Source organism: Papio anubis, chromosome 17 (genome assembly GCF_008728515.1).
Source record: "Papio anubis isolate 15944 chromosome 17, Panubis1.0, whole genome shotgun sequence".
Lineage (NCBI taxonomy): Eukaryota > Metazoa > Chordata > Mammalia > Primates > Cercopithecidae > Papio > Papio anubis.
The window spans coordinates 47593521-47619836 of record NC_044992.1 but is presented as its reverse complement, the minus strand read 5'-3'; the positions used below and the strand labels follow the sequence as shown (position 1 = coordinate 47619836).

General features: G+C 53.2%; 1 protein-coding gene across 1 annotated transcript; it reads left to right on the top strand.

The window, feature by feature from the left end:
* Positions 1-851: 851 nt before the first annotated feature.
* On the top strand, positions 852-26316 carry TNS4 (tensin 4). Its single transcript, XM_003912974.4, has 13 exons — positions 852-994; positions 5871-6404; positions 13431-13854; positions 14655-15082; positions 17135-17221; positions 17532-17657; positions 19782-19874; positions 19992-20069; positions 21427-21495; positions 22331-22499; positions 23521-23589; positions 23836-23862; positions 24469-26316. Exons 2-13 carry the CDS (start codon positions 5966-5968, stop codon positions 24608-24610), a joined length of 2151 nt encoding a protein of 716 aa, XP_003913023.1. The 5' UTR covers positions 852-994; positions 5871-5965; the 3' UTR covers positions 24611-26316.

Genomic DNA, 26316 nt, shown 5'->3' with positions numbered 1-26316 from the left:
CAACCCACCCCTGAGATTAGCCTACTGGGGTCACCATAAGTCCCTGGGCTGGAGACTTCACCAGCTCCCTCACTTCAGACCAGCGCCCCCAGACCAGGCTCTGCCATCAGCGCCCTCCCCCACCATGGCTGAACACCCCCTTACAACATTCTAGGACCCCTGGCCCCTCTAGAACAGGGAGAGAGTTGGAACCACGGAGAAGGAGCTACCAAACCAGACTTCCGGGCTTCCTGGTATCACCCTCCAATGTCCTCCCCTCAGGGAACTTCCACCCTGAGGCACAGACCAGACGAGGGACGGAGGGAGCCTGCGAGTGAAGGAACAGCTATAAGCCTCTTCTTGAAGGCCTCCAGACACTTCAGCCTCCTTTCCTTGAGTTAGAGGCCCCATTCCAGGCTACAGTCATTACTGTAAAAGGAGAGAAAGAAGAAAAGACAAGCTCATGCCTAGCCTTACCTCCAGTGGGCCCCTACCCTGTGCCTGTTCCAGCATGATGCAGCACAAAGGGGGGCTGCAGAGGGTCTCCTGCCCACTGGCACCCTGCTTTGTCAAGGCCCTCACTCTCTGCCAGTTCTGCCAACCCATGTCCTCTGCCCCAGCCAGCACCTGAGGTGTGCCCACTGCACACCTTGATCCTAGCAATGCCCTGTCCAAGCAAGGACTCCCTGGCCATGTGGTGCCACAAGAAGGCCAAGCAGGAACTTGGGAGCCCCTCACACACACGCGGCCCCAAAACCCACCACCCAGTACTTCCCTTCCTGCTGCCTGTGTCAGCCCTACCTGAGCTCATTGGACCCAGCAGGGGTGGGGCCTACTGCTGTCAGGGCCACGTGCAGGGCCCGCCCAGAGGGGAGGAGAGAGGGCGGGCAAGCTGCTCTTAAGGCAGGTCTGGAGGTGAACTGGCGCCTCTCGTGACTCTTCACCTGGACTCTGAGTCGTCTTGGTCCCAGGAGCCAGTAGTGAACGCAACAGTCTGCCCACCCGTGGACACCAGGTAGGTGCCTTTATTCTTTAAGAAGAGAGGAACACTGAGCACCTTTGCCAGCCCTGACTCATTTAACTGTTTAATTTTTTTTTTTCTTTTTTTTGAGACGGAGTCTTGCTCTGTCGCCCAGGCTGGAGTACAGTGGCATGATCTCGGCTCACTGCCAACATCTGCCTCTAGGGTTCAAGCAATTCTCCTGCCCCAGCCTCCCAAGTAGCTAGGATTACAAGTGTGTGCCACCATGCCCGGCTAATTTTCTTATGTTTAGTAGAGACGGGGTTTCACCATGTTGGCCAGGCTGGTCTCGAACTCCTGACCTCAGGTGATACTCCCACCTTAGCCTCCCAAAGTGCTGGGATTACAGGCGTGAGCCCAGACTCATTTAACCTTTTGTCCTCAGCTTCTCCACTTCTCGGGGCTCAGAGTGAAGATTGGGAGAAATGGGGTGGAGGATGTGGATGAGACTGAGATGGTCTCAGGATCACAGACCGCAGAGTTCAGCACTTTAAGGGAACTAAAACTGTGCCCCTCGGTGAACAGATGAGAGAGCTGAGGGCCAGGGAGAAGAGGCTTGCCTGAGGTCATGGAAAGGGACTGGACACAGCATCCAGGCCTCCTGCCTCCCAGCACTCCGGGAGCCCTCTGGGCCCTTCAGAGGTAGGCAGGAATGGGAGGTGGGGCGGCTGGCCTTCACTGGTCCTGTAGTCTCTGCCTGCGGTCCACATCCTGCGTCACCGGGTCTGGGTAGGAGGGATGGGAAGATCGGGAGCCAGTTTTCAAAAATACGGGTGCAGTGGAGATTGGGCTAATCAGGCAAAGTGCTTTTGGGGGAGACTCAGGCTTTACCCTTGCCCCACCCTCTCCCTTTACTGACCTGGGCTCGTAGGGAGAGAGTAAGTCAGGAGAAGAGGTTGGCAATGACACGGAAGAGGGGATTTGCCAAGGTGCCAGGACTCCCCAGAGTCCTTGGGAACAAAGAAAGAGATCTGAGTCAGAATCAGAAGTGGGAGCCGGAGATGGGCACCCACAAACAGGGCGGGGAGGTGGCTGGAGCCCTCCTTGCCCCTGCCCCGTGCATCCCAACCACACAGAGCCCCGGGCCCAGGGACTCTCCTCACCACTTCCACCAAGAAAGAGCAAGTTAGAGGAGTGTGTGGGGCCGCGAAAGGCACAGCTTTCAGGAATACAGGGGTAAACCCTGCCCTGGGACATCCAAGGGCAACGTGGAGCCTTAAAAGTGTTAAAAGTGAGGGGAGGCTGAAGAGGAGCTTAGGGGCTACCTGCCCTTTGCTCAGCTCCAGGTCCATCCCTCTTGGTTCCAGAATCCCAGAAGGGGCAATGTTGGACAGGGTTCTTAAATATGTGCAGCAGCAGCAGAGGCTAAAAGTGTGGGACACTGGAGGAAGACCACCTGGGTTTAAACCCCAATTCACAGTTCACGTTGTATGACCTTGGGCAAATTCCTCAACCTCTCCAGCCCTGCAGCAATAGCACCCTCCTCAGAGAACTGCTGAGAAAATGCAAGGTGTTTGGTGTCTGTTACTATCATATCCTCATCATACAGATGGGACAACTGAGGTCTGCCCAGAGAGGAAAGGACGCTTGCCCAGGGTGGCACAAAAGCTGTGTCCAAATTAGTAAGCAGGTATCCTGGATCCTGGTCGCAAGGGAACACCCAGCTCTCCTTGAGCTCTGCAAAGTCAGCAGCCCCAGCCTCCTCTGCAGGACACAGCCAGAAAACTCCTGTCCCAACAAACCCAGTCCACTTGGAGCCTGTGTGGGAAAAGCCGCGGTTCCGGCTCTGTGTCCTCAGCTGTCCCGGGAGGGCGGGAGCGCAGAGGCCGGCTCCCTTCCACTTCCATTTATAGAAAGCTTCCCGTGCCCGGGATGCCCCGCCCCCTGCAGGACCTGGCCAAGGAAAAGTCTGGCATCAGACCTACGGGAGCCGCGGGGGTGTGGGGAGGCGGGAGAGGGGAAGGGGGCCTGGCTTTTCTCATGAAACCTGTGCGACCTTCAGCCAATCACGCCCCCTCTCCAGATCCCAGGTGTCCCTCTGCACTTGAATTCCATGTGGCATAAGGAATTAAGATTCCAAAATCCCACACCTGGGTTTGAATCCCAGCTCCACCATTTTGCTGGATATGAAGCGTGTTTCTTGACCTCTCGGAGTCTCACTATCTTTATCTGTAAAATGGACTGATAACTCAAAATAAATAAATAAGGCCAGGTACAGCAGCTCACACCTGTAATCTTAGCACTTTGGGAGGCCGAGGAAGGAGGAGCACTTGAGCCCAGGAGTTCAAGACCAGCCTGGGCAACAAAGTGAGACCCTCTTTCTACAAAAAATTCGCGGGGTGTAGGGCACAAGCCTGTAGTCCCGGCCACTCGGGAGGGTAGAATCACTTGAGCCGCGGGAGATCAAGGCTGCAGTGAGCCATGACTGTGCCACTGTACTCTAGCCTGGGCAACAGAGCGAGACCCTGTCTCAAGAAAAAAAAAATCAAGAGGACTGACAATAGGGTGCAGTACTTCCTAGAGCTGTGAGAGAATTGAGTTCCCAAATGTAACTCATCTGTAAATTACGTGGCACATGGTCAGCGCCCAATAAATGGAAGCTACTGTTAATGAGGCTGTTATACTCCGTAAGTCCTTCTTTCTAAGTACTATATAGAATTGCCTAACTACCTTCACAGGGAGCACCTCACTGGTGCCATAACTCTCTGGGAGGGTGCAGGGCAGGAATTCTCACGCCCATCTCAAAGATGAGGAAACTCAGGGTCAGAGTCATACCATAAGGAGCTATTTGAGCTAGAAGTCAAATCTAAATCTTCGGATCCCTGAGTCCGTTTTCGCTTCTCCCAGGCTAGTCTCAGATACCTTTTCCAGTGCTAAAGTCTGACTCCAAAGCAGGATGTAAAGGAGGCGTCTTGGCAATGAGAAGAAAGAGAGTCAGGGGGTGTTGGTGGGGGCTGGGGACAGGCAGCAAAGCTCAGAGCATGCAATGGAAGTGCAATCAGCACACTGCAGCTCTGTACAGTTTTCCTGGCAGCCTCAATCCCAGAACCTCTTACCTCCTTACCAAGCCCCACCTACAAGAAACTAGCATGTGGCATTAAGGTTAGACAATGGAAAAGACTTTTCACAGTCAGGAAAATGAGGAGGTTGGGACATCTCTTTCCCAAATGAGCCCCAAGGAAATGAATATCATCTGATGATGTCACTCCCCAGCTCAAAACTTTTCAGAGGCTCCCTGTTGCCCCTCAGCGTTGAGCTGGCAGTCCTGAGCCCAGCCTGCAAGGCCCTGCGGGATCTGGCCAGCCTGCCTCCCCCGCCCCATCTCCTCTACCCACCCCAGGTGCCCTGTTACTCAGGTGCTCAATAGTGTCTTGTGAGTTTCCCTGCTGGCCAGACTTTTGCACAAATGGTCCCCTCTACTTTATTTATTTGTTTTATTTATGTAGTTATTTGATGTTTGTTTATTTAGAGACAGAGTCTCGCTCTGTTGCCCAGGCTGCAGTACATTGGCTCTATCTCGGCTCACTGCAACCTCTGCCTCCCAGCTTCAAGCAATCCTCCTGCCCCAGCCTCCTGAGCAGCTGGAATTACAGGCACGTGCCATCATGCCAGCTAATTTTTATATTTTTAGTAGAGATGGGGTTTCACCATGTTCGCCAGGCTGGTCTCAAACTCCTGACCTCAAGGGATCAGCCCACCTCAGACTCCCAAAGTGCTGGGATTACAGGTGTGACCCATCGAGCCCAGCCCATCCCCTCTACTTTAAACCTTCCTCTCTGCTTCCTCATCCCTACCCACCTTCCACAGCTACCTCTTGCTTTTCCTGCTTATCTCCCTTTGCATGTCCCTTCCTCCAGGAAGGCCTCCCTAACCTCCCCCACTAAACTAGGAAAGTCCACTGTCCCTCCTCTCCTCCTCGTGACACTGCTTACAGTTGTTCGCTCGCTTACTTGTCTGTTTCACCAACTAGCCCAAGTGCAGGCACTCGGACATCAGGCAGCCGGGGGCCCAGTCCTTCTCTGACACTTGTTGGCAGTGTGACCCTTGGGCAAGTTACCTACCTCTCTGTGCCTCAGTTCTCTCCCTGTAAAATGGGATAATAGTACCTACCTTATACAGTTGTGATGAGGATTTTTAAAGGCTTTATGTAAAATACCAGAGCTTATGTGGATAATTACTCAGTAAACATTAAGTAGTATTTACTTAATAAACACACCTGGGATGTAGTAGATATTCAGTAAACAGCTACTGAAGGTACTTTATTTATTTATTTTTTTTTTTTTTTTGGAGACAGAGTCTCGCTCTGTCGCCCAGGCTGGAGTGCAGTGGCCGGATCTCAGCTCACTGCAAGCTCCACCTCCCGGGTTTACGCCATTCTCCTGCCTCAGCCTCCCGAGTAGCTGGGACTACAGGCGCCCGCCACCTCGCCCAGCTAGTTTTTTGTATTTTTTAGTAGAGACGGGGTTTCACCGTGTTAGCCAGGATGGTCTCAATCTCCTGACCTCGTGATCCGCCCGTCTCAGCCTCCCAAAGTGCTGGGATTACAGGCTTGAGCCACCGCACCTGGCCTGAAGTTACTTTATTTAATGATCACTTACATAATGGGCTTGTTCTGTGCCAGGCACTGTTCTAAGCACATTACAAATATTAACTTGTTTTATAGACAAGGGAACTGAGGCACAGAGAAGTCAATTAACTTGCCTAAGGTTGTACAGCTAGTAGATGGTGGAGCCAGGCTGCAAACCCAGGTGGTCTGGCTCCAGCATCCATGCTTTTAAATGAATGAATAAATTAGCTCTTGTATGGAGGGTTGGGAGGCAGGGGCTTCACCTACAGAAGTTACTCCATTCCCACTCTTGGACTCTTTCAGGTCCTGGGAGCTTCTGTTTGGCAAGTGAGATCTCTGGGATGTCAGTGAGGCTGGTTGAAAACCAGAGGTAAACCGCAGAGGTCACCATCCCCACCATGTCCCAGGTGATGTCCAGCCCACTGCTGGCAGGAGGCCATGCTGTCAGCTTGGCACCCTGTGACGAGCCCAGGAGGACCCTGCACCCAGCACCCAGTCCCAGCCTGCCGCTCCAGTGTTCTTACTACACCACGGAAGGCTGGGGAGCCCAGGCCCTGATGGCCCCCGTGCCCTGCATGGGGCCCCCTGACCGACTCCAGCAAGCCCCACAGGCCGAGGCCAAAACCACCTGCTTCCTGCCGTCCCCTGGCAAGCAGACCTTGGGAACCCCGGAAGACCTTGACTCCTACATTGACTTCTCACTGGAGAGCCTCAATCAGATGATCCTGGAACTGGACCCCACCTTCCAGCTGCTTCCCCAAGGGACTGGGGGCCCCCGGGCTGAGCCGGCCCAGAGCACCATGTCAGTGAGAAAGAAGGAGGAACCTGAAGCCTTGGGTAAGGATTTGGGGCACAGTACTAGGAGCAGGGCTTGGCGCCAGACCTTATGAGGAAGAAGGACTTTCCTTTGTACAGAGAAGGGGACCCTGTCCTGTTGGGAGATACTGTGCAAACCTAACCAAGTTACTAACCCCTCTGTTTTCTATGCTACACAAAAGGGATAAATACAAGTTTCCCTCACTAGCCAATTCTATTTGCTTCCTGAGTTTGGAAAGTGATAGATACCAATTTTCTATGATTTTATGAGGACTCAAATAAGCTTCTATAGAAAGTGTTTTGTGCAGTACCATGCCCATAAGGAAGAGCTCAGTAAATGTGGATCCCTGACCCCCGCTGTCCTAGGGTGTCTCACTTCAGAGCCTCACCTGGGGCCCCCCCTGAAATGTTGGTAGGATTGCTATCTGGACCTCTGTCCTTGTTTGGGGGGGTATCTTTCCGGAGAGGCCCACACTGGGAATGGTAGGATAAGGACCCAGTAGTGTTCAAGCAGTGGTATGCTGGTGAATGTTTCCCTGGCTCCCTGGTTGGGGAGCAGGGGCAGAGGGAGCTGATTTGAAGCTTCTGCCCATTTCCACAGTGTAAATTCTCCCCCTCCGGCCAATTTCAAGCTACCTGAAATTGATGATGTCACTGAATGAGGAGCTGGAGACAGGTGGAGTAGCAGGCTGTTACACAGCCTTGCCACCACACCGACACGACAGATGGTCAATAACCCTGACAGCACAGACAATAATAAGGAGGGTGGGGAGACATTGTTGTAAAATAATTGGGATGTGATGAATTTTGAGTATTTATTACCTTTGTTTTTAATGGAAGTTATTTCATTGTAAGTGTACATAATGTAATTACTCAATGGCTGGGTTTAGTAACCAGCTGGACAAAATCCTGAAAATTTAACAATCAGCTCTTAACCAGCCGATACAAGCCAATTCCAGGGCACCACCGAGTCCAAAGGAACCTGGAAATTCCTATATCTGGCTTCAGTTTCCTGAACAAAGAGTTTCAAGGAAGCTCTTGATGAGGGTCAAGGAGCAGGCACATTAGACAGGTTGGAAGACTGAGGCCTCCAAGGCTTTAAACTACCAGCAAGGGTAAGGGGGTGCATCATTAGGATTAGAGATAGGAGCCATAAGATATTCCACTTACTGGACACATATTATATATCAGGCACTGTGTTGAGCACTTTATGTGGAATCTTCAATCCTCTCAATCCACTCCCTGAGCTGATCTTTTTTTTTTCAATGGAGTCTCGCTGTCACCCAGGCTGGAGTGCAACAGCACAATCTCAGCTCACTGCAACCTCCGCCTCCCAGGTTCAAGCAATTCTCCTGCCTCAGCCTCCCCAGTAGCTGGGATTACAGGCACCTGCCACTGGGCCCAGCTACTTTTTGTATTTTCAGTAGAGACAGGGTTTCACCATGTTGGCCAGACTGGCCTCGAACTCCTGAGCTCAAGTGATCCACCCACCTCGCCCTCCCAAAGTGCTGGGATTACAGGCGTGAGCGCGGCCGAATATTTTATCTCCGTTTCGCAAATGAGAAAGCTGGGGTTGCTGGGGTTGGGTAAGGAGCCAGTCTAGCCTAATGGCTGGCGTCAGGCAGAGCTTTCACAAGCTGCTTGCTTCACCACTTTGTGTCACGGATTCCTCATCCGAGAAATGGAGATTATGAGAGTTCTTACCTCAAAGGGTGTTATGGGGATTGAAGGAAATTACATTTGTTGGCTGCTTATCACTAATCCTGGCACACTATACGCTATTCTAAATCGTAGCTGTTTTTATTAAACATTGGGGTTGCACGTCAGGCTGGCCCCAGGGTAGGTTTGGGCTCTGAGGTGGAGGCCAGCCCAGCACCCACGCCCTCTGGCACACCGGGTTCCTGGGCTCCTGGGCTCCTGCCTGCTCTGCCCCCTTTCGCCAAGCATTACCTGCCAGGCCTGTTAAAGAAACTGTCCCTCAAGGGTCTTCCTGTTTCTTAAGGCCAGTCATGGGCACGTCACTGCAGGAAAGGCGTCTAGGGCCTAATTACTGTTGGCAGGAGTAAGCCCAGGCTTTTACCATTCATGCCCCAGGACAGGAGTTCCACATATCCAAGGCCAGGTGGGGCAAAACCAGTCCCTGTGGAACGTCCACACATGTTGGGTGAGGGTTGGTGACAACTGGGCCCTTCCTCCACGGAAGGGGCTCATGGTCAGCTTAGGGCTGATGGCATGGGTCCACATCCACAGATGCCCCGGGCACCACATGCCGTTGTGAACATGTGTCCACCCAACTCTGGGGAACAGGGAATGTAAGGCAGGCAGCGGCCAGAAGGTCCTGAGGAAGCTGCCTCACTGCCCTGGCCCCTTCTGATGGAGAAAAAAAAAAAAAATCCCTTCCTCTAAACTCTGCCTGGACACCTGCAATGCCTGGGAGTTCACTGCCTCCTAAGACAGCCCAGCCAGGTCAGCTCCCCATTGAGAAGTTCTCCACCATCACTAAGAATAGCAGGCACCTGCGCCCAAAATCCTCCCCGCAGACCCTATTGCTGGTGACAAAGCTCTCCCTGGCCCATGGCAGCCTACAACTCTGAGCGTTGTGGTGAGTTCTCTTACCTCTAAATGTATTCAGAGTGGAGGATCCCCTGCCATTTTACAATCTCATCCTTCCTACTTTTGGGCTGTTCAAGGAAAGAACTCTGACATTACCGTGCTAGGAGATGTTTACTATTCCTCTTCGTCCTAACGTGGAAATTTTTAAAATTAAATATTGGCAATTCTATGTTGACATTTCCCCTAATATATATACATATATTTTTTTGAGACAGGGTCTCGTTGTGTTGCCCAGGCTGGAGTGCAGTGGTGTGATCGTAGCTCACTGCAGCCTTCAATGCCTGGGCTCAAGCAATCCTCCCATCTCAGCATCCCCAGTAGCTGGGACTACAGGCACATGTCACCACGCCCAGCTAATCTCTTTTTTTTTTTTTTTTTTTTTGGGTGGGTGATGGAGTCTCTGCCTCCCAGGGTTCAAGCGATTCTCATACCTCAGACTCCCGAATAGCAGAGATTACAGGTGCCCACCACCATGCCCAGCTAATTTTTTTGTATTTTTAGTAGAAACGGGGTTTCACCATGTTGGCCAGGCTGGTCTTGAACTCTTGACCTCGCCCACCTCAGTGATTCACCCACCTTGGCCTCCCAAAGTGCTGGGATTACAGGTGTGAGCCACCACGCCCTGCCAACTCGGTAATCTTTAAACTTTTTGTAGAGACACAGTCTCGCCATGTTGCCCAGCCTACCTCAAGTGATCCTCCTTCCTCAGCTTCCCAAAGTTCTGGGATTACAGGCGTGAGCCATATCACCCAGCCCAGAATTTAAAAAAAAAAAAAAAAAAAAACTATTCCATGTACCAGCCTGGCCAACATGGCGAAAACCCGTCTCTACTGAAAATACAAAAATTAGTTGGGTGTGATGGCACGAACCTGTCATCCCATCTACTTGGGAGGATGAGGTGGAAGAATCACTTTAGCCTGGGAGGTGGAGGCTGCAGTGAGCCAAGATCCTGCCACTGCAGTCCAGCCTGGGCAAGAGTGAGACCCTGTCTCAAAAAAAAAAAAAAAAAGAGTCCATGTAATCCATGATCCCAGTGTCTGGCTTTTGAAGGAAATAGTGGAAACCTCCTGTTACAGATGAGGAAACTGAGGCTCAGGGTGGGTGTGTGATGGCTCACAGTCACACAGCCAGGGAGAGACAGGTCAGGCCTCAAACCCCAGCCTTCTGGGCTCCGTAGGCCACTGGCCTTTCTCTCTTTCTAAAGTCTAGTCCTCTGCCCTCTGGGGCATCACAGAATCCATCAGGTTGGAGGCAGCCTGCAGGCTCCTCTTCTGAGACCCATCCTCCTGGGCGCTTCACAAACCTTCCCCAGGTTCCCTGCTCCTGCCTTCCTTTAAACTTGTCCTGGGCGCCCCCATCCCACAGGGAATGTGGTTCCTAGAAGCAAACACCATGTCCCTTCCTTTATCCTCTCCAACGTCCCCCACCCCATCTTTGGAACAGGCCGCCACTTTCATTTTCCAGTAATTTCTGCCAGACAAGGCTGTTTACCAGCCCAAATGAAGGGGGTTTAATAACTGTCTCTCCACCCCTCAACTACATGCCCTCCCTCCACTCACCCGCCTGCCTGGGGCTGGTGCCGGCACCCACCCAGCACTGCTCAGACTTGCCCCACAGGCCAGTAAACAGCGACTACACCCCTGCAGTGGGTGGAGGCCCCCAGCCCCACCCCCCCAGCTACACCCACCTTGGGACAGCCACAGGAGGTGAGCACGGGGCTCCTCCCTCCCCTCCCACTCTCCTTACTCAGCGCCCCCAGCAAGGTCCCTGGTGGATGTTTAGATGACCCAGTGAGTGGGGAGCCCAGAGCTTCACCAGGCCAAGAGATCCTCCCCAAAGCAGCCAAGCACCTTCTCACGGGGCAAGGCCTTGGGGCAGGGCTCATCCAGGAAGAAGCAGTCCCTAAACAGAGCTTAGCAACACTCCCTGGCTGTGCAGCATCGGATAACTCACTTCACCTTTCTGAGCCTTCCAGATTTCCCATCTGTTATATGGGCGTTAATAGCATTCCCTACTTCAATAGAGTTGTCACGAGGGTTAAAAGAGCTAATACAAGCAATGTGTTCGTAGTGGTCCCGGCACATTGCACTCAGTAAAAACCAGTCTCTATGAAACATCGTTGTACACTAAGTGTTAGCTCAATGCCCACTCTTCTCCAAGCCTCGGTTTCCTCCTCTGTAAAAATAATGCCTGCCCTGCTCAAGGGCTGGTACGAGGTTCAGAGGAGATTATGGGTATAAACACTATAAAGTCCTATAAAAATTGAAGTTGTGCTTTCCAGCCTTCCAGAAGAATCCAGCCCATTCCAAGATCTCTTTTCTTCCGGAGCCCACCATACAGTCCCCCAAAGAGTCTCACCTTGCAGTCATCTTTCTAAGCAGAGAGATCCCCAACCTTAGCCAGAAAGAGGGCTCCATTTGGCCAATACTGCCCCCAAAAAGCAGGCAGGTAGGAAAGGCTCCTCTCTCGAGCCTCACCATGGGCCGGGCTCCAGGCTATTGTATTTCATCCTCATCACAGCCTTGGAAGACTGGTTTCAGATCCTCACTTTGCAGATAAGGAAACAGAGGCTCAGAGAGGGTCGGAAAGTTACACAATGCCCTTGGCTGAAAAGCAGCAAAGCCAGGACTCACCCCAGGTTTGTTTTGCTACAAAGCCAGGCTCTTCCTCCACCCGCTGAGCAGCAAGCCCCGGTCAGCTGCCAGCCCTTGCTCATCTGATGTAACTCCCCACCCCCTCCGTGTGGCCCAAGCAGGCTCAGGCAGAGGCAGTAACTGTGAGCAGGGCCAGATGGCCCTACCCTGGAGCGGGCTGGGGCAGGCTGGGGCTCCACAGTCATAACGGGGAGGAACCGTACATGTGCCAGGGCCCCAGGCACGTGGGAGCTGAGGGTGCACGTTCTCCCCAATTTCCCCAGCCTCCATGCCAGAAAGCCAGAGGCAAGACTCACACTCTTCAGAAAAGAGCAGCTCATTAACCCCCACCTTCCTCCAGCTTCGCTGGAACAAGACCAAGGACAATTCCCCTCCCCCAGGTCAGGAGGAAGGGTGTTCATCCTCACCATAGGGAGAACCGCAGAGCAGCCCACTCCTAGGCTGACCTCGGGAGAGGAACAAGGCCTCAGAATCCCAAGAGTCCCGGGTGCCCTGACCAGGGAGTGGAAATGGCGCTGGAGCGAGTCGGCAGCCTGGGGTGTGTTGGGTGATCCCTGTGTACCAGTTCCGATCCCCTGGGAGATCCGTAGCTCAAGAATGCAGCAAGCCCTGTGCTCAGGGAGTGCCTGCTCCAAAGCAGGGTTCTCAAACTCCACTGCATATTCACATGCCCTGGGTGACCTCGCTAAAATGCAGATTATGTTTCTGTAGGGGTGGAGCCCAGGTGATATGGTCCTGCTGGGCCATTCATGGTCTACTGCACTCACCTGAAAAACTGGAAAACAAACAAAACTGAGGCCTGGGTTAACACCCTTGAGAGTTTAATCTAATTGGCAGGAGGCGCAGCCTGGGGTGAGTCTAGTGTGTAACCAAGCTTGGGAATCCCTGCTTTCATTGCAGGTACAGAAATATCACTTCATTTTTTGTTGTGGTGGTTTTTTTTTTTTTTTTTGGACATGGAGTTTCACTCTTGTCACCCAGGCTGGAGTGCAGTGGCACAATCTCAGCTCACTGCAACCTCTGCCTCCCCGGTTCAAGCGATTCTTGTGCCTCAGCCTCCCAAGTAGCTGGGATTACAGGCGCCCGGCTAATTTTTGTAGTTTTGGTAGAGATGGGGTTCGCCATGTTGGCCAGGCTGGTCTTGAACTGCTAACCTCCAGGTGATCCACCCGCCTCGGCCTCCCAAAGTGCTGGGATTCCAGATGTGAGCCACCGCGCCCAGCCTCAAAGAAACCACTTTCACACACCCTAAGTAGCAGAGGCATCAGAAAGTATCACTGGTACAACCCATCAAGTGGCCATTTCAACCTAGGAAAAGGGCACAGACAAAGGAGAGGGTTGCCCAATTTTTAAGCACCTGCTCTGTGCCAAGAACAGTGCTGTGCTGCCTGCACAAGTGTCACTTCATCCTTTTTGTAACAACAAGAGGCTGGATGCAGTTGTCCCACTTTACAGGTGTGGAAACTGAGACCCTGGGTGGTGAAGTCTTTTGGCCAAACTCTCTCAGAGAAAAAGTAGCAGAGCCAGATCTGAAGCCTGGGTCTGTCTCATTCCAAGGCCTCGGTCCTCTACGGCATCTCCTCACCCAAGAGAAGTTGTCACAGGAAGGGTGACTTTGGAACTGGGCCCTGAAGATGGAGTTGGGCTCTCCTCTCTGCGCCTTAGTTTCCTCATCTCTATAAAAGAGGGGACAGAATGGCCTTGAGGACACTTCCAGCCTTTCTGTTCTATGAGTCCAGGCTCCTGTGTTTCACCAATGCTCTGTTTTTCTCCCCCAAAGACATAAAGTACATCGAGGTGACCTCCGCCAGATCAAGGTGCCATGATGGCCCCCAATGCTGCTCCAGCCCCTCTGTCACCCCACCCTTCGGCTCCCCTCGCAGTGGTGGCCTCCTCCTTTCCAGAGACGTCCCCCGAGAGACACGAAGCAGCAGTGAGAGTCTCATCTTCTCTGGGAACCAGGGCAGGGGGCACCAGCGCCCTCTGCCCCCCTCAGAGGGTCTCTCCCCTCAACCCCCAAATTCCCCCAGTATCTCAATCCCTTGCATGGGGAGCAAAGCCTTGAGCCCCCATGGCTTGGGCTCCCCACTGGTGGCTTCTCCAAGACTGGAGAAGCGGCTGGGAGGCCTGGCCCCACAGCGGGCCAGCAGGATCTCCGTGCTATCAGCCAGCCCAGCGTCTGATGTCAGCTACATGTTTGGAAGGTAGGTTCGGTAGCTTCTAACATTGCACACACATACACACACAGACATACACACGCACACATCCCCTAAAATCATTGAAAGGCACCCTACTCTGAGCAAAATCTGGGCATGCACCAAAACCAAAAGGGAATGCCCTGCCTGGGCATCGCTTACAATCATCCCAGGTCAATTCTCTATAGACCTCACAGCAGAACTGCAGGCACATGCACACCCATTCTGCCCCAGGAAGACCGAACCACAGGACTCTGCTTCCCACTCCACCTCCAAAGCCACTGGCCAAGGCAGTCCCTGGCACAGAGGCTGGGGATTCCACAGCCATGCCCACTGGCACAGGCCTCTGAGCTCGGGGAGAAGTCTGGCTGGATGGGAAGCTGGCCGCCTCCTGCAGCTGGGGAGTTCCCTCTGCATCAGCCACGTTGTGGTCCAGCGTAGGTCCAGCCCATCTGCACGGCTCCTGGGAGTCATGGGGGCCTGGGGAGATCCTGATCCGACAGCTCAGTCAGAACGACCTGGCTGGGAAGGCAGACGGAATGGGGGCCAGCCTATGCCCAAAGCCTGCAGGGGTCAGCTCATCGGCTACTTTAAATGACCAAAGACCCTACCATCCAGGGACATTTCTGTATCCTTACCATCCCTTAAGGATTAGGTGGGGGTGCACTTTGCTGTGGGCTGTACGGGGTGGGGTATGCAGTGTTCTATTTAGCCAAAGCCACGGGAACCCAGATCACCAGATCCAGAGCCTGGCTCTAGCCCCTGAGCCACCTGCTGCCCTAACAACCTGTCTGACTCTCCTGCTGCAGCAGCCAGTCCCTCCTGCACTCCAGCAACTCCAGTCATCAATCATCTTCCAGATCCTTGGAAAGTCCAGCCAGCTCTTCCTCCAGCCTCCACAGCCTTGGCTCAGTGTCCCTGTGTACGAGACCCAGTGACTTCCAGGCTCCCAGAAACCCCACCCTAACCATGGGCCAACCCAGAGCACCCCACTGTCCACCACTGGCCAAAGAACATGCCAGCAGCTGCCCCCCATCCATCACCAACTCCATGGTGGACATACCCATTGTGCTGATCAACGGCTGCCCAGAACCAGGGTCTTCTCCACCCCAGCGGAGCCCAGGACACCAGAGCTCTGTTCGACCTGGAGCTGCTTCTCCCAGCAACCAGGTCTGTCCAGGCACCAGGAGCCACAGCCAGACCCTGTCAGATGCCCCCTTCACCACATGCCCAGAGGGTACGTTGTAAACCAATATTTCAAGCAATGTAAGGTTTGGCTTGGGGGAATAGATAAAGTGCCAGCAGGTTTCTGCAACAGCCAGTCAACGCATTTATTGAGCAACTATTGTGTGTCTGGTACTATGCCAGGTAGCGAGGACGCACAAAGGGACACAGTTTAGAAAGAGACAAACACAAATCCTCACGGTAGGGTAGGATAAATGTGGAGGTAAAGAGATATTCTCAATCATATGGGCCAAAGTAGAAGGAATGATTCTTTCAGTCTGGAGAATAGAGGAAGCAACATCCGAGCTGGATCTGTGAAGTGGATCAGAAGTTTGTGGCCAGAGAAGCAGAGGAAAGGCTTTCCCAGCAGAGAGAGCAGGGAGTCCACAGTCGGGAAGGTGTGGAAGCACATGGCATGTTCAGGAAATGCCGGAATGTTGGGTGCAGGTTCAAGTCATTGAGAGTAATTTGAAGCCAGATTGTGAAAGGCCTTCAATGCCAAACTAAAAAAAAAAAAAAGAAAGAAAGAAAAATGGAATTTGCCTTTTAAGCAATGGGGTACCATCAGTGAGCCTCACACAGAAAAGTGATGGGGTCAGAGGTGCACACCCAGTGGATCACCCTGGCAGCTCAACGAATAGCAGGGGCCTGAACCGGGGTGGGGCAGTGGGGGTGGAGGAGAGAGGACAGAGCCAGGCGACCCTCAGGATGTGCTTGATGACTAACTTAAGGAGAGCAAGAGGGCGAGTCAGTTCTGACTCTGACGTTCATGGATGACGAGAACGCAGAGGGGGTGTCTGGGGCAATAGAGACAATGCATTCCAGTTCAGACAGCTGAAAACCACAAAACAGCAAACACCCTCCTTCCCGGAGTCTGAGACCACAGGCGTCCAAGGAGAACAAAATCAACCAGAATCTACGGCAGTAAACACAGAAGCTAAGCTCTAGCACCCTCTGGATGCCTCTCCCATGAGCAGAGTCCCCTGCCAACCCCCTGTTCCCCCTCCCTCGGCCATCGGAGGGCTTCTCAGCCCCCACTTGGCCATGACATTCACAGGCATCAAGGCAACTCTGGGGGAGTGGGGTGAAATGTTTACTATAGCCCAGTGCTCACTCCCACTCACAAAGCCATGTGGAGGCAAGCAGGAGAAAATGACACTTCCAGCATGCCTTTGCATCTGCCCTGATCGATTTCCTAGGACGAATCAGTTGCAGATTTCAGTACTTTTTTTTAATGAGTTACTTGAGAGTAACTGGTCACAACACTCCTTTTCAAGCCGCCAAGGTTGACAGCTACTGCTCTCTGCCTTAGGGACCCAGAGAAATGGCCATTTTGGCATCTCAAAGAGTACATTTACTTAGCCTAGTGATATTCCCATCCTGCTTTGGTCCCATAATATCACTAACTGTACCCCCAGATCTTCTCAAATTCTGCAAAATATTCTCAAAACAACATTCATTTTAATTTCATAGGCAACTGGAACATTAAAGACCCTCAGAAGTTGTTTAGTCCACTTGGTTCCCTCTGAGCTTCGGTTATCGCATATCAGAGTCAAGACCCAGCGTCCCACCTCCCAGGGGCATGTTTTTCTGCCCGGATCTGCTATTTTCCTCTCCTTCACGTTTTCTGCCATTTTCTTTTCCAAGCTAAATATTCCCCTGAGGAATTCTTAGGATTATGAAGACGGAGGAGAATGTGATATCAAACATGAAGCATCTGAGAATTCCTTGTTTATCTCTTATTTCAGTCCTCACCAGGGGACTCAACACTAGATTTGAGAAACCATTTCTCCTTAAACTAAGGTTGTATCTATTCATTTTTTTATTCATTACCAAGGATACAAGGGCACTTCTGAGTCCTAGATGCACCAAACCCTGGCATCCTTCTGTTTGATTTTCCCTCTCGTAGGCAGTTTGGAGATACAATGGAGTTAGGGTCTGGGATGGTGGTCGAATGAGACCTTGGAGCAATAGAATAGGGAAGGGTCTCCAGCCTTCTCTGGTGAACATCCCTCAGCTCCCATTTGTCCAGCCTACAGGGTCCCCCTTCTCTGTCTGTCTCCAGGTCCCACCAGGGACATGCAGCCCACCATGAAGTTCGTGATGGACACATCTAAATACTGGTTTAAGCCAAACATCACCCGAGAGCAAGGTAAAAGGAAGCATGAGCGACCCCAGAATCGGATCTGGGTCTTGCACTTTGCATCAGGCAGGGCCCTGGGTTACAGTTAAGGAATGGCAAATAGTGGGTCCAGGGAAGCAGGGGAGGGGGATGTCCTGCTGACCTCATGACCTCCCAAGGAGGTAGGAACCACAGCAAGAGTGGTGGAGATTTGACAGTAGAAAGAACTTCCTGGGGACAAAAGGTGACTCTGTAACATCTGCTCTGTTACGGGGGACAGAGGGGGACAGAGGGTGTCCAGGTGGGGCGGTGTCCATCTCTGACTCAAGGATTGTTCCAGCAATCGAGCTGCTGAGGAAAGAGGAGCCAGGGGCTTTTGTCATAAGGGACAGCTCTTCATACCGAGGCTCCTTCGGCCTGGCCCTGAAGGTCCAGGAGGTTCCCCCATCTGCCCAGAATCGACCAGGTATGCATCTGTCTCTGTGCTCGCTCAAAGTCTCACGGAGGCAGCGGGGTGTGGTAGCTTCCAGTCCTGGCTCTGGCATTAGCTTTCAGGGTGACATGGCACCAGTCTTAAAACAGCACCTAGGAGAAGTGTCCACTCCAGTACTCTCTCCAATGCCCTCCAGCCCCAAGGCACCCTGAAAAATGCCTTTCACAGCAAGCCTGAGTGCTTCTGCCTTCCCGAGCCCCGCCCCCAGTTCCCTGCTTTTTCCTCCCGGTGGGAGAGAAGGAGGAGGGTCCCAGCCCCCCTCTAGGCTGCTCTCTTTGGAGTCAAACTGGATTCATTTCCAGGGAACCTAATGTGTGATTATATGCGTAGCTAGCTTATCTCACGGGTGATAGCTTACCACGTGTGTGTATGAGCTCAGCACACGTGTGTGTGATAGCTCTTATCACATGCTTTCCTGTGGTCTCCCACGCTCATTTGATAGCAAACATCCACAGGGCATCCGCCACACACCAGGCACTGTGTGAGGCTGCAGGGATACAGAGGAATCAGACCCAGACGCCACCTCACCAGGGAGACAGACGAAAACATGATTACAACGCAAAGTACCTGGGTCATAGGCCTCACTCAGACCCCAGGATTGCACCTTCTTATTTAATGGATGAGGTAACGGAGGCTCCCAGAGTTACTTAATGACCCCAGAGCAATTAAGTGATAAAGGGAGGATGAAAGACCCAGCCTTGTGTTCTTGACAGTACGCCTCACTGTCACAATAAGAAAGTGACCTCTGAGGAGGGTGTTGCTTATAAAGGACACCTTGCAAGAGGCAATGAACCCAGACTGAGGAGAATGCTGTGGATTGGTGGAAAGGAGTCAGAAGGTCATTGTTCGCCTCCCCCAGCCCCCCGCCCCCCTGCCACGCCCGGGGCCAGCGTGGCTCCAGCAAAGATGACCTGGTGGGCAGGAGGAGACAGAAACCAGGGCAAAGAGTCAACATTTATCTATACAATAATTAAGAAGTGTCCTTGCCAGGCACAGTGGCTCACGCTAGTAATCCCAGCACTTTGGGAGGCCGAGGCAGGATGATTGCTTGAGCCCAGGAGTCTGAGACCAGCTTGAGCAACATAGCAAAACCCTGTCTCTACAAAAATTACCCAGGTGTGGTGGAGCACACCTGTAGTCCCAGGTTCTTGGGAGGCTGAAGCAGGAGAATCGCTTGAACCCAGGAGGTCTTTGAGGCTGCAGTGAGCCATGATCACACCACTGCACTCCTGCCTGGACCAAAGAATAAGACCCTGTCTAAAAAAATAATAATAAATTAAAAAAAAAAAATTCCCTAGGCCTCTCTGTGTCTCACACCTGTAATCCCAACATTTTGAGAGGCCCAGGCAGGAGAACCGCTTGAGCTCAGGAGTTGAGACCAGCCTGAGCAAAACAGTGAGACCTTGTCTCTACAGAAGAATTAGCCAGACGTGGTGGGGCACGCCTGTAGTCCCAGCTACTCAGGAAGCTGAGGTGGGAGGATTCCTTAAGCCCAGGAGGTTGAGGCAAATAAGCTAAGATCACGCCACTGCACTTCCAGCCTGAGAGACAGAGCAGGACAATGTCTAACAACAACAAAAAAATCCCTGGTAACTCTTGAGCAACAGAAAGTTTTCCCCACCCCACCCCCAAAAAAAGAAGAAGAAGAGAAAGGTTTTCTGAAGAGGGTGTGGCTGGAGTCATTGAGCAGATGTGTTGGCACCTCCTCTGTGGGAGTGAGAGGCAGGGGGATGGACAAGGTGGCATTTTTTTTTTTTTTCCGGTGAGACGGAGTCTCACTCTGTCACCCAGGCTGGAGTGCAGTGACACAATCTTGGCTCACTGCAACCTCTGCCTCCCAGGTTCAAGCGATTCTCCTGCCTCAGCCTCCCGAGTAGCTGGGACTACAGGCGTGTGAAACACGCCCGGCTTTTTTTTTTTTTAAATCTTTAATAGAGACGGGGTTTTACCACGTTAGTCAGGCTGATCTCGAACTCCTGACCTCAAGTGACCCACCCGCCTCAGCCCCCCAAAGTGCTGGGATTATAGGCGTGAGCCACTGCGCCCAACCACAAGGTGGAATTCTATCCGAATGCACTTTCTTCTTTCTCTATCCAGGCGAGGACAGCAATGACCTTATTCGACACTTCCTCATCGAGTCTTCTGCCAAAGGAGTGCATCTCAAAGGAGCCGATGAGGAGCCCTACTTTGGTGAGATTCCCCAGCCTCCAGGCTCCCCAGGGATGGGGGACCAGCGAAGTCTCTGTTCTGAACTGTGGGGTGGGCTAGGGAAGCTCTACTCATGCAGGGCTGCTTGCTTCCTTTCAGGGAGCCTCTCTGCCTTCGTGTGCCAGCATTCCATCATGGCCCTGGCCCTGCCCTGCAAACTCACCATCCCGCAGAGAGGTGGGTCTGGGCCCCAAAGAGGGAATGCCAAGGTGGGGGACCTGTTTGTTCTCACTAGAAATGGGGTTCATTTCTACCTTGTTGGTGGATTATTTTAGTGTCACGGTTAAAATTGCGTGTACTGGAGTCGCTCAACATCTCCACCTCCTAGCTATGAAAATTTAAGAATGTTGACCTCTCTGAGCCTCAGTTTCCTCATCTATAAAATGAGGACAATCATCATGGTACCCACTTATAGGATTGCTGTGCAGACTAAATGAGATAGCTCAGGCAAGGCTCTTAGCGCAATGCCTGGCATAGAATGGATGTTGGATAAATAGCAGCCTGCTTTGAGAGGATGAAAGAGCCTAAATCAAATAGTTTGGAGAGGTTTTCTTTTTCTGGGTCCAATATTTGTTGAGCACTCACTCACCCATTCATGCTTCACTACAAGCTTGTGAAGCAGACTTTGCTGTTATCATCCCCATTTCACAGATAAGAAAATAAGGGCTGGGCACGGTGACTCACGCCTGTAATCCCAGCACTTTGGGAAGCCGAGGCAGGGGGATCACTTGAGGTCAGGAGTTCGAGACCAGCCTGACCAACATGGTGAAACTCTGTCTCTACTAAAAATACAAAAAAGTAGCCGGACGTAATGGTGGGTGGCTGTAATCCCAGCTACTTGGGAAGCTGAGGCAGGAGAATCACTTGAGCCCAGGAGGCAGAGGTTGCAGTGAGCCAAAATCGCGCCACTGCACTCTAGCCTGGGCAACAGAGCGAGACTTCATCAAAAAAAAAAAAAAAAGAAAGAAAGAAAGAGCAAGGAAGGTAAGGGAAGGGAAGGATTCGGTTCTAGATGTTAAGTAATTTGCCCAAAGGCCCGCAGAGTCAGACCTTGAACTCAGATCAGCATGCCCTATCCAGAGCGTACAGCCAGGTAGGGGGACAGCTCAGATGGAACAGAGCATCTCAAGGGTATGCAGGAGAAGCTCGAGAAGGGCATCGGCGCAGGGGAGTCCCAGAGGAGCGTTGGTGAGAGCCTCCTCGCTTTCTGCAAAGACAGGTCAGGGGTTGGGACAGGGTCCAAAAGAAGTGAGGAGGTCAGGGGCCTGTGAGGACAAGATCATGGCAGCCATCTAAGAGGTAGGGGGCGAGGAGGGGAAGAAGAGATCAAAAGGGTTGCAAACTAAGCATTTAGGGAGCCCAAAGTGGCCTGTTTGCCTAATTACGGTAATCACACCTGGTTTGAGTCACTTCCTGGAGATGGGGGTGGAGGTGGGAGATCTTCAAAGGGATTCATGAGGCCTGTTCCCGTGAGAGGGGTCCATTCACTCCACCCCCGCCCCTTTGGGGGGCCTGTTTCTTTGCCTTGGCTCAGAACTGGGAGGTGCAGATGGGGCCTCAGACTCTACAGACAGCCTAGCCTCCTGCCAGAGGAAATCTGCAGGTGAGTGGTACAGGACGGGAAACGCCAAGCTTGGCTGTGCCCCAAGAGGGCACCTCCCGACCCTGCCCACACGCACGCATGCACGCACACACGCATACACACACAGGCCCACACGTGTTTCCCATCTCAGCTTCATTTGTGCATCTTTAACAAGGTGCCACCCCCCCGCCCCCGTCACCCCTGTAAAACAAGATGAGAGGCCAGCAGGGAAGTGGGGTGGGGTTGGGGGTGGTGGGGTGGCAGAACTTGCAGTCTCTCTGGCACGCACACGGGCACGTGCACATGTGCTAGAGTCTCTCTGGGTCTGAGGAGCCTGCCCTGGAGGTGTTTCCAGGTTTGGGATCCTCTATGGGGTGTCAGGTCTGAGTCCTCTAGCCTTCACCAGGGGAAAGGTCCCTGACCCACACTCCCAGAGGCCAGCACACATCAGCACTTGTCTCAGTGACAGCTCCTGCTCTATGCCCGGAGCACGAACGGCTTCCCTCCCCATTCTTGTCTTCTGTCCCTTCTGTCACCAATGAACCAAGACCTTGAGGGTAGAGGTGTGGGGAGGAGGGCAGTCGTTAAGTGTGGACAGAAGGATGTTTTCCTGGGCACCCCTACACACAGGGCAACTTCCCCTCCCCTGCCCCATGCTGGAGGGCCAGGGGCCAGGGCGATGCAAAGCCACAGAAGATCCCAAAGCCCTCTGGGGTTGGCCTCAGACTGTGATCACCCACACACCCACTTCCTGTTGGGTGGCTCTAAGAGGAGCTCCACTGGATTCCTGAACAGGAGACTCACCCCCTCCCCTGGGCCTGGGTCAGTGGCCCAGCACAGTGTCTGCCTCCCACAGGCTGCCACACCCTGTACCTGAGCTCAGTGAGCGTGGAGACCCTGACCGGAGCCCTGGCCGTGCAGAAGGCCATCTCCACCACCTTTGAGAGGGACGTCCTCCCCACGCCCACCGTGGTCCACTTCAAAGTCACAGAGCAGGGCATCACCCTGACGGATGTCCAGAGGAAGTAAGGGCCTTCCCTTGCCCTAGGGCTGCAGGGCTGGCGGCGTAGAGCTGGAGGGGATAGCTGAGACAGTCACGGATCAGGGATGAAGGTCGAGTTTAGGGTCCTGGATGACCCAGCGGGGCCAGTGATGTGCTGAGTGACTCCAGGCAACTTCCCTGCCTCCTCCAGGCCTCAATCCACTGCCAAAGCCCCAGTTTATCGTGACTGATGAAAATGGAGTTAACGGAGGCCGGGCATGGTGGTTCATGCTTGTAATCCCAGCACTTTGGGAGGCCGAGGCGGGTGGATCACCTGAGGTCAGGAGTTCGAGACCAGCCTGGTCAACATGGTGAAACCTCGTCTCTACTAAATATACAAAATTAGCCGGGTGTGGTGGCGCACACCTGTAATCCCAGCTACTTGGCAGGCTGAGGCAGGAGAATCACTTGAACCCAGGAGGCGGAGGGTGCCGTGAGCTGAGATCGCCCCACTGCACTCCAGCCTGGGTGACGGAGTGAAACACCACCTCAAAAAAAAAAAAAAAAAAAAAAAAGAAGGAAAATGGAGTTAACTAGTATTCATGGGTGCTGATCATGTCTGCACCCATTGATGGAACATCTTCCCTAGGCCAGACTCTGGCTGACACTGGGACCCGGAGAGGAATGAGATCGTCCCTTCCCCAGGCTCGGGATCTCAAGTCTAACAGGAGCCTGATCCAGGGCTGAGCACTTCACAGGGAGAAACAAGAGATGACCAAGATGTAATTCGTGTCCTCAAAAAGTTAGGGGACCAAAAAAAAGTTAAATGGCATGGTAGGGGTATGAAAGAAAACCCCAGAGTATAAGACACAGGCAGACAAGTCCCATGAGAGGAGAGAGGCAGGAGCAGGGCACCAGGACCCCCCAGAGCGGTCGTCGAGGTCTAACCCAGAGACTTCTTGGAGGACAGGGCACCTGAGCTTGGGGGGAACAAGAGATGCTGGAGGCAGGGTGACACTGGGACAGGTTCTCATCGCTTCCCTTCTCTCCCCACCTCCTCCTAGGGTGTTTTTCCGGCGCCATTACCCCCTCACTACCCTCCGCTTCTGTGGTATGGACCCTGAGCAACGGAAGTAAGTTCAAGGCTGGGCCAAACTAAGAAGGCCGTCCAGGGCCCAGCTGCCCACCAAGGTGTCCTGACGACTCTGGGACTGGGATCCCAGAGGGAGCCTGTGAACCTCAAGGGGTCAGGGTGACAGAATGAGGGTAGGGTGAGGTGTGCTGGGGCGGGGACACAGCTGGCCAGTCCTGCGGCTCCTTCAGGGTCCTGTGGCATGGAGCAAAGCCTCATTACTCGGTATCATGTTCTTTCCCTACAGGTGGCAGAAGTACTGCAAGCCCTCCTGGTAAGGCCTTCCTGTCTACTCTGTTACCAAAGAGGGGTCCCTGTCTCAGGGCCCCAAACCCAACATGGGGAGGGAACTAGAGAAGGAAAGAGGCCCCATTCTGACTTTAATAGTCCAAGGTGTTGATGAGGGCACAGGCCCTGGTCCTCAGGGAGCTCGCATCTGATGGGAAAGACTTTCACTGCCCTCAGAGCCTCTGGGCTGATAGAGGCGACATGAGCCTGGGAGCCCTCAATCTTCTGCAAGAGGTACAGGCTCTAACTTAAGGGAGCCTCAAGCTATTGGAATGTCCCAGTCTGATGCTCAAGATGCATCTTTGCCCTCAGGGAGCTTCCACTCTAATGGGGAATGCACAGGTCCTGTCCTCAAGGAGCCCCCACCCAAAACAAACGAAACCCAGAGCTTGAACTTGGAAATCTCCCAGTCTGACAGGAGAGGCACCTTCTTCCTCAGGGAGCCCCATCTTAAGGAGGTGCTGGAGCCAATTGGCTAAGGGAGGGGCAGGGAGGAATGAGGTGCAGGCTGAGGGCCCCCCACCACCCCATTCCCACCAGCCTGATGCCTCCCTGGGTCCCACCCCTCACTCAGACTGCCCTTCCCCACCAGGATCTTTGGGTTTGTGGCCAAGAGCCAGACAGAGCCTCAGGAGAACGTGTGCCACCTATTTGCGGAGTATGACACGGTCCAGCCAGCCTCGCAGGTCATCAGCCTGGTGACTGCTCTGCTGCAGGATGCAGAAAGGATGTAGGGGAGAGACTGCCTGTGCACCTTCCCAACACCTCCAGGGACTCACGAAGGAGCCCCCCTCCACCCCCTGAATGGGTGTGGCCATATTGACAGACCGATCTGTAGAACTAGGGGGATTGGTATAAAGTTGACACCCTTGAACCTGCTATGGCCTTCAGCAGTCACCATCATCCAGACCCCCCAGGCCTCAGTTTCCTCAACCACAGAAGGAGACCAATAGACAAGATCAGCTGTTCTCAGATGCTGGTGGGCATTTGAACACCCTTCTGCATGATTCTGGAGCATGCCCACATCTGAAGACCCCTGCATGAAAATAACCTCCAAGAACCCTCTGACCCCATCGACCTGGGCTCTGCCAACACAATAGTCTGAGCGAGAGACCTGCAGCCCCTGTTTCAGGTGCCTGGCGTTGACCCACGGGGTATCTGGCTTGCAGCCAGTGATGTTCAAGGATTGACTACAAAACGGGAATGGATAGACTCTATTTCCTTCCATATCTGTTCCTCTGTTCCTTTTCCCACTTTCTAGGTGGCTTTTTGGGTCCACCCAGCCAGGATGCTGCAGGCCAAGCTGGGTATGGTATTTCGGGCAGCTCAGCAGGGGGAACTTGCCCCCTTGGTCAGAGGAGACCCAGCTGTCCTGCACCCCCTTGCCGATGAGTATCACCCCATCTTTTCTTTCCACTTCTTTTTTTTTTTGAGACAGAGTCTCATTGTCACCCAGGCTGGACTGCGGTGGTGCGATCTAGGTTCACTGCAACCTCCACCTCCCAGGTTCAAGCAATTCTCCTGCCTCAGGCTCCCGAGTAGCTGGGATTACAGGCATGTGCCACTCACCCGGCTAATTTTGTATTTTTAGTAGAGATGGGGTTTCACCATGTTGGCCAGGCTGGTCTTGAACTCCTGACCTCAAGTAATCCACCTGCTTCGGCCTCCCAAAGTGCTGGGATTACAGGCACGAGCCACCGCGCCCGGCTTCTTTCTATTTCTTGATAGGCGAATATTCCAAAGCTGGTATCGTAGCTGCCCTAATGTTGCATATTAGGCGGTGGGAGTAGAGATAAGGGCCATCTCTCTGTGATTCTGCCTCAGCTCCTGTCTTGCTGAGCCCTCCCCCAACCCACGCTCCAACACACACACACACACACACACACACACACACACACACACACGCCCCTCTACTGCTATGTGGCTTCAACCAACCTCACAGCCACACGGGGGCAGCAGAGAGTCAAGAATGCAAGGAGGCCGCTTCTCTAAGAGGCTTGGAGGAGCTGGGCTCTTTCCCACCCCCACCCCCACCCCCACCCAGCCTCCAGAAGCTGGAACCATTTCTCCCGCAGGCCTGAGTTCCTAAGAAAACCACACTACCGGGGTGGAAGGGAGGGTCAGGGAAGAAGCCCACTCTTGCTCTACGAGGAGCAAGTGCCTGCCCCCTCCCAGCGGCCAGCCCTGCCAAAGCTGCATTATCTTTGGCCAAGGTTGGGCCTGATGGTTATGATTTCAGCCCTGGGCCTGCGGGAGAGGCTGAGACCAGCCCACCCAGCCGGTGGTCGAGCACTGCCCTGCCGCCAAAGTCTGCAGAATGTGAGATGAGGTTCTCAAGGTCACAGGGCCCAGTCCCAGCCTGGGGCTGACAGAGGCCCCCATATACTCCGCTACAGCTCCTATCATGAAAAATAAAGTGTTTGTCTTTGCAAAACAGTAA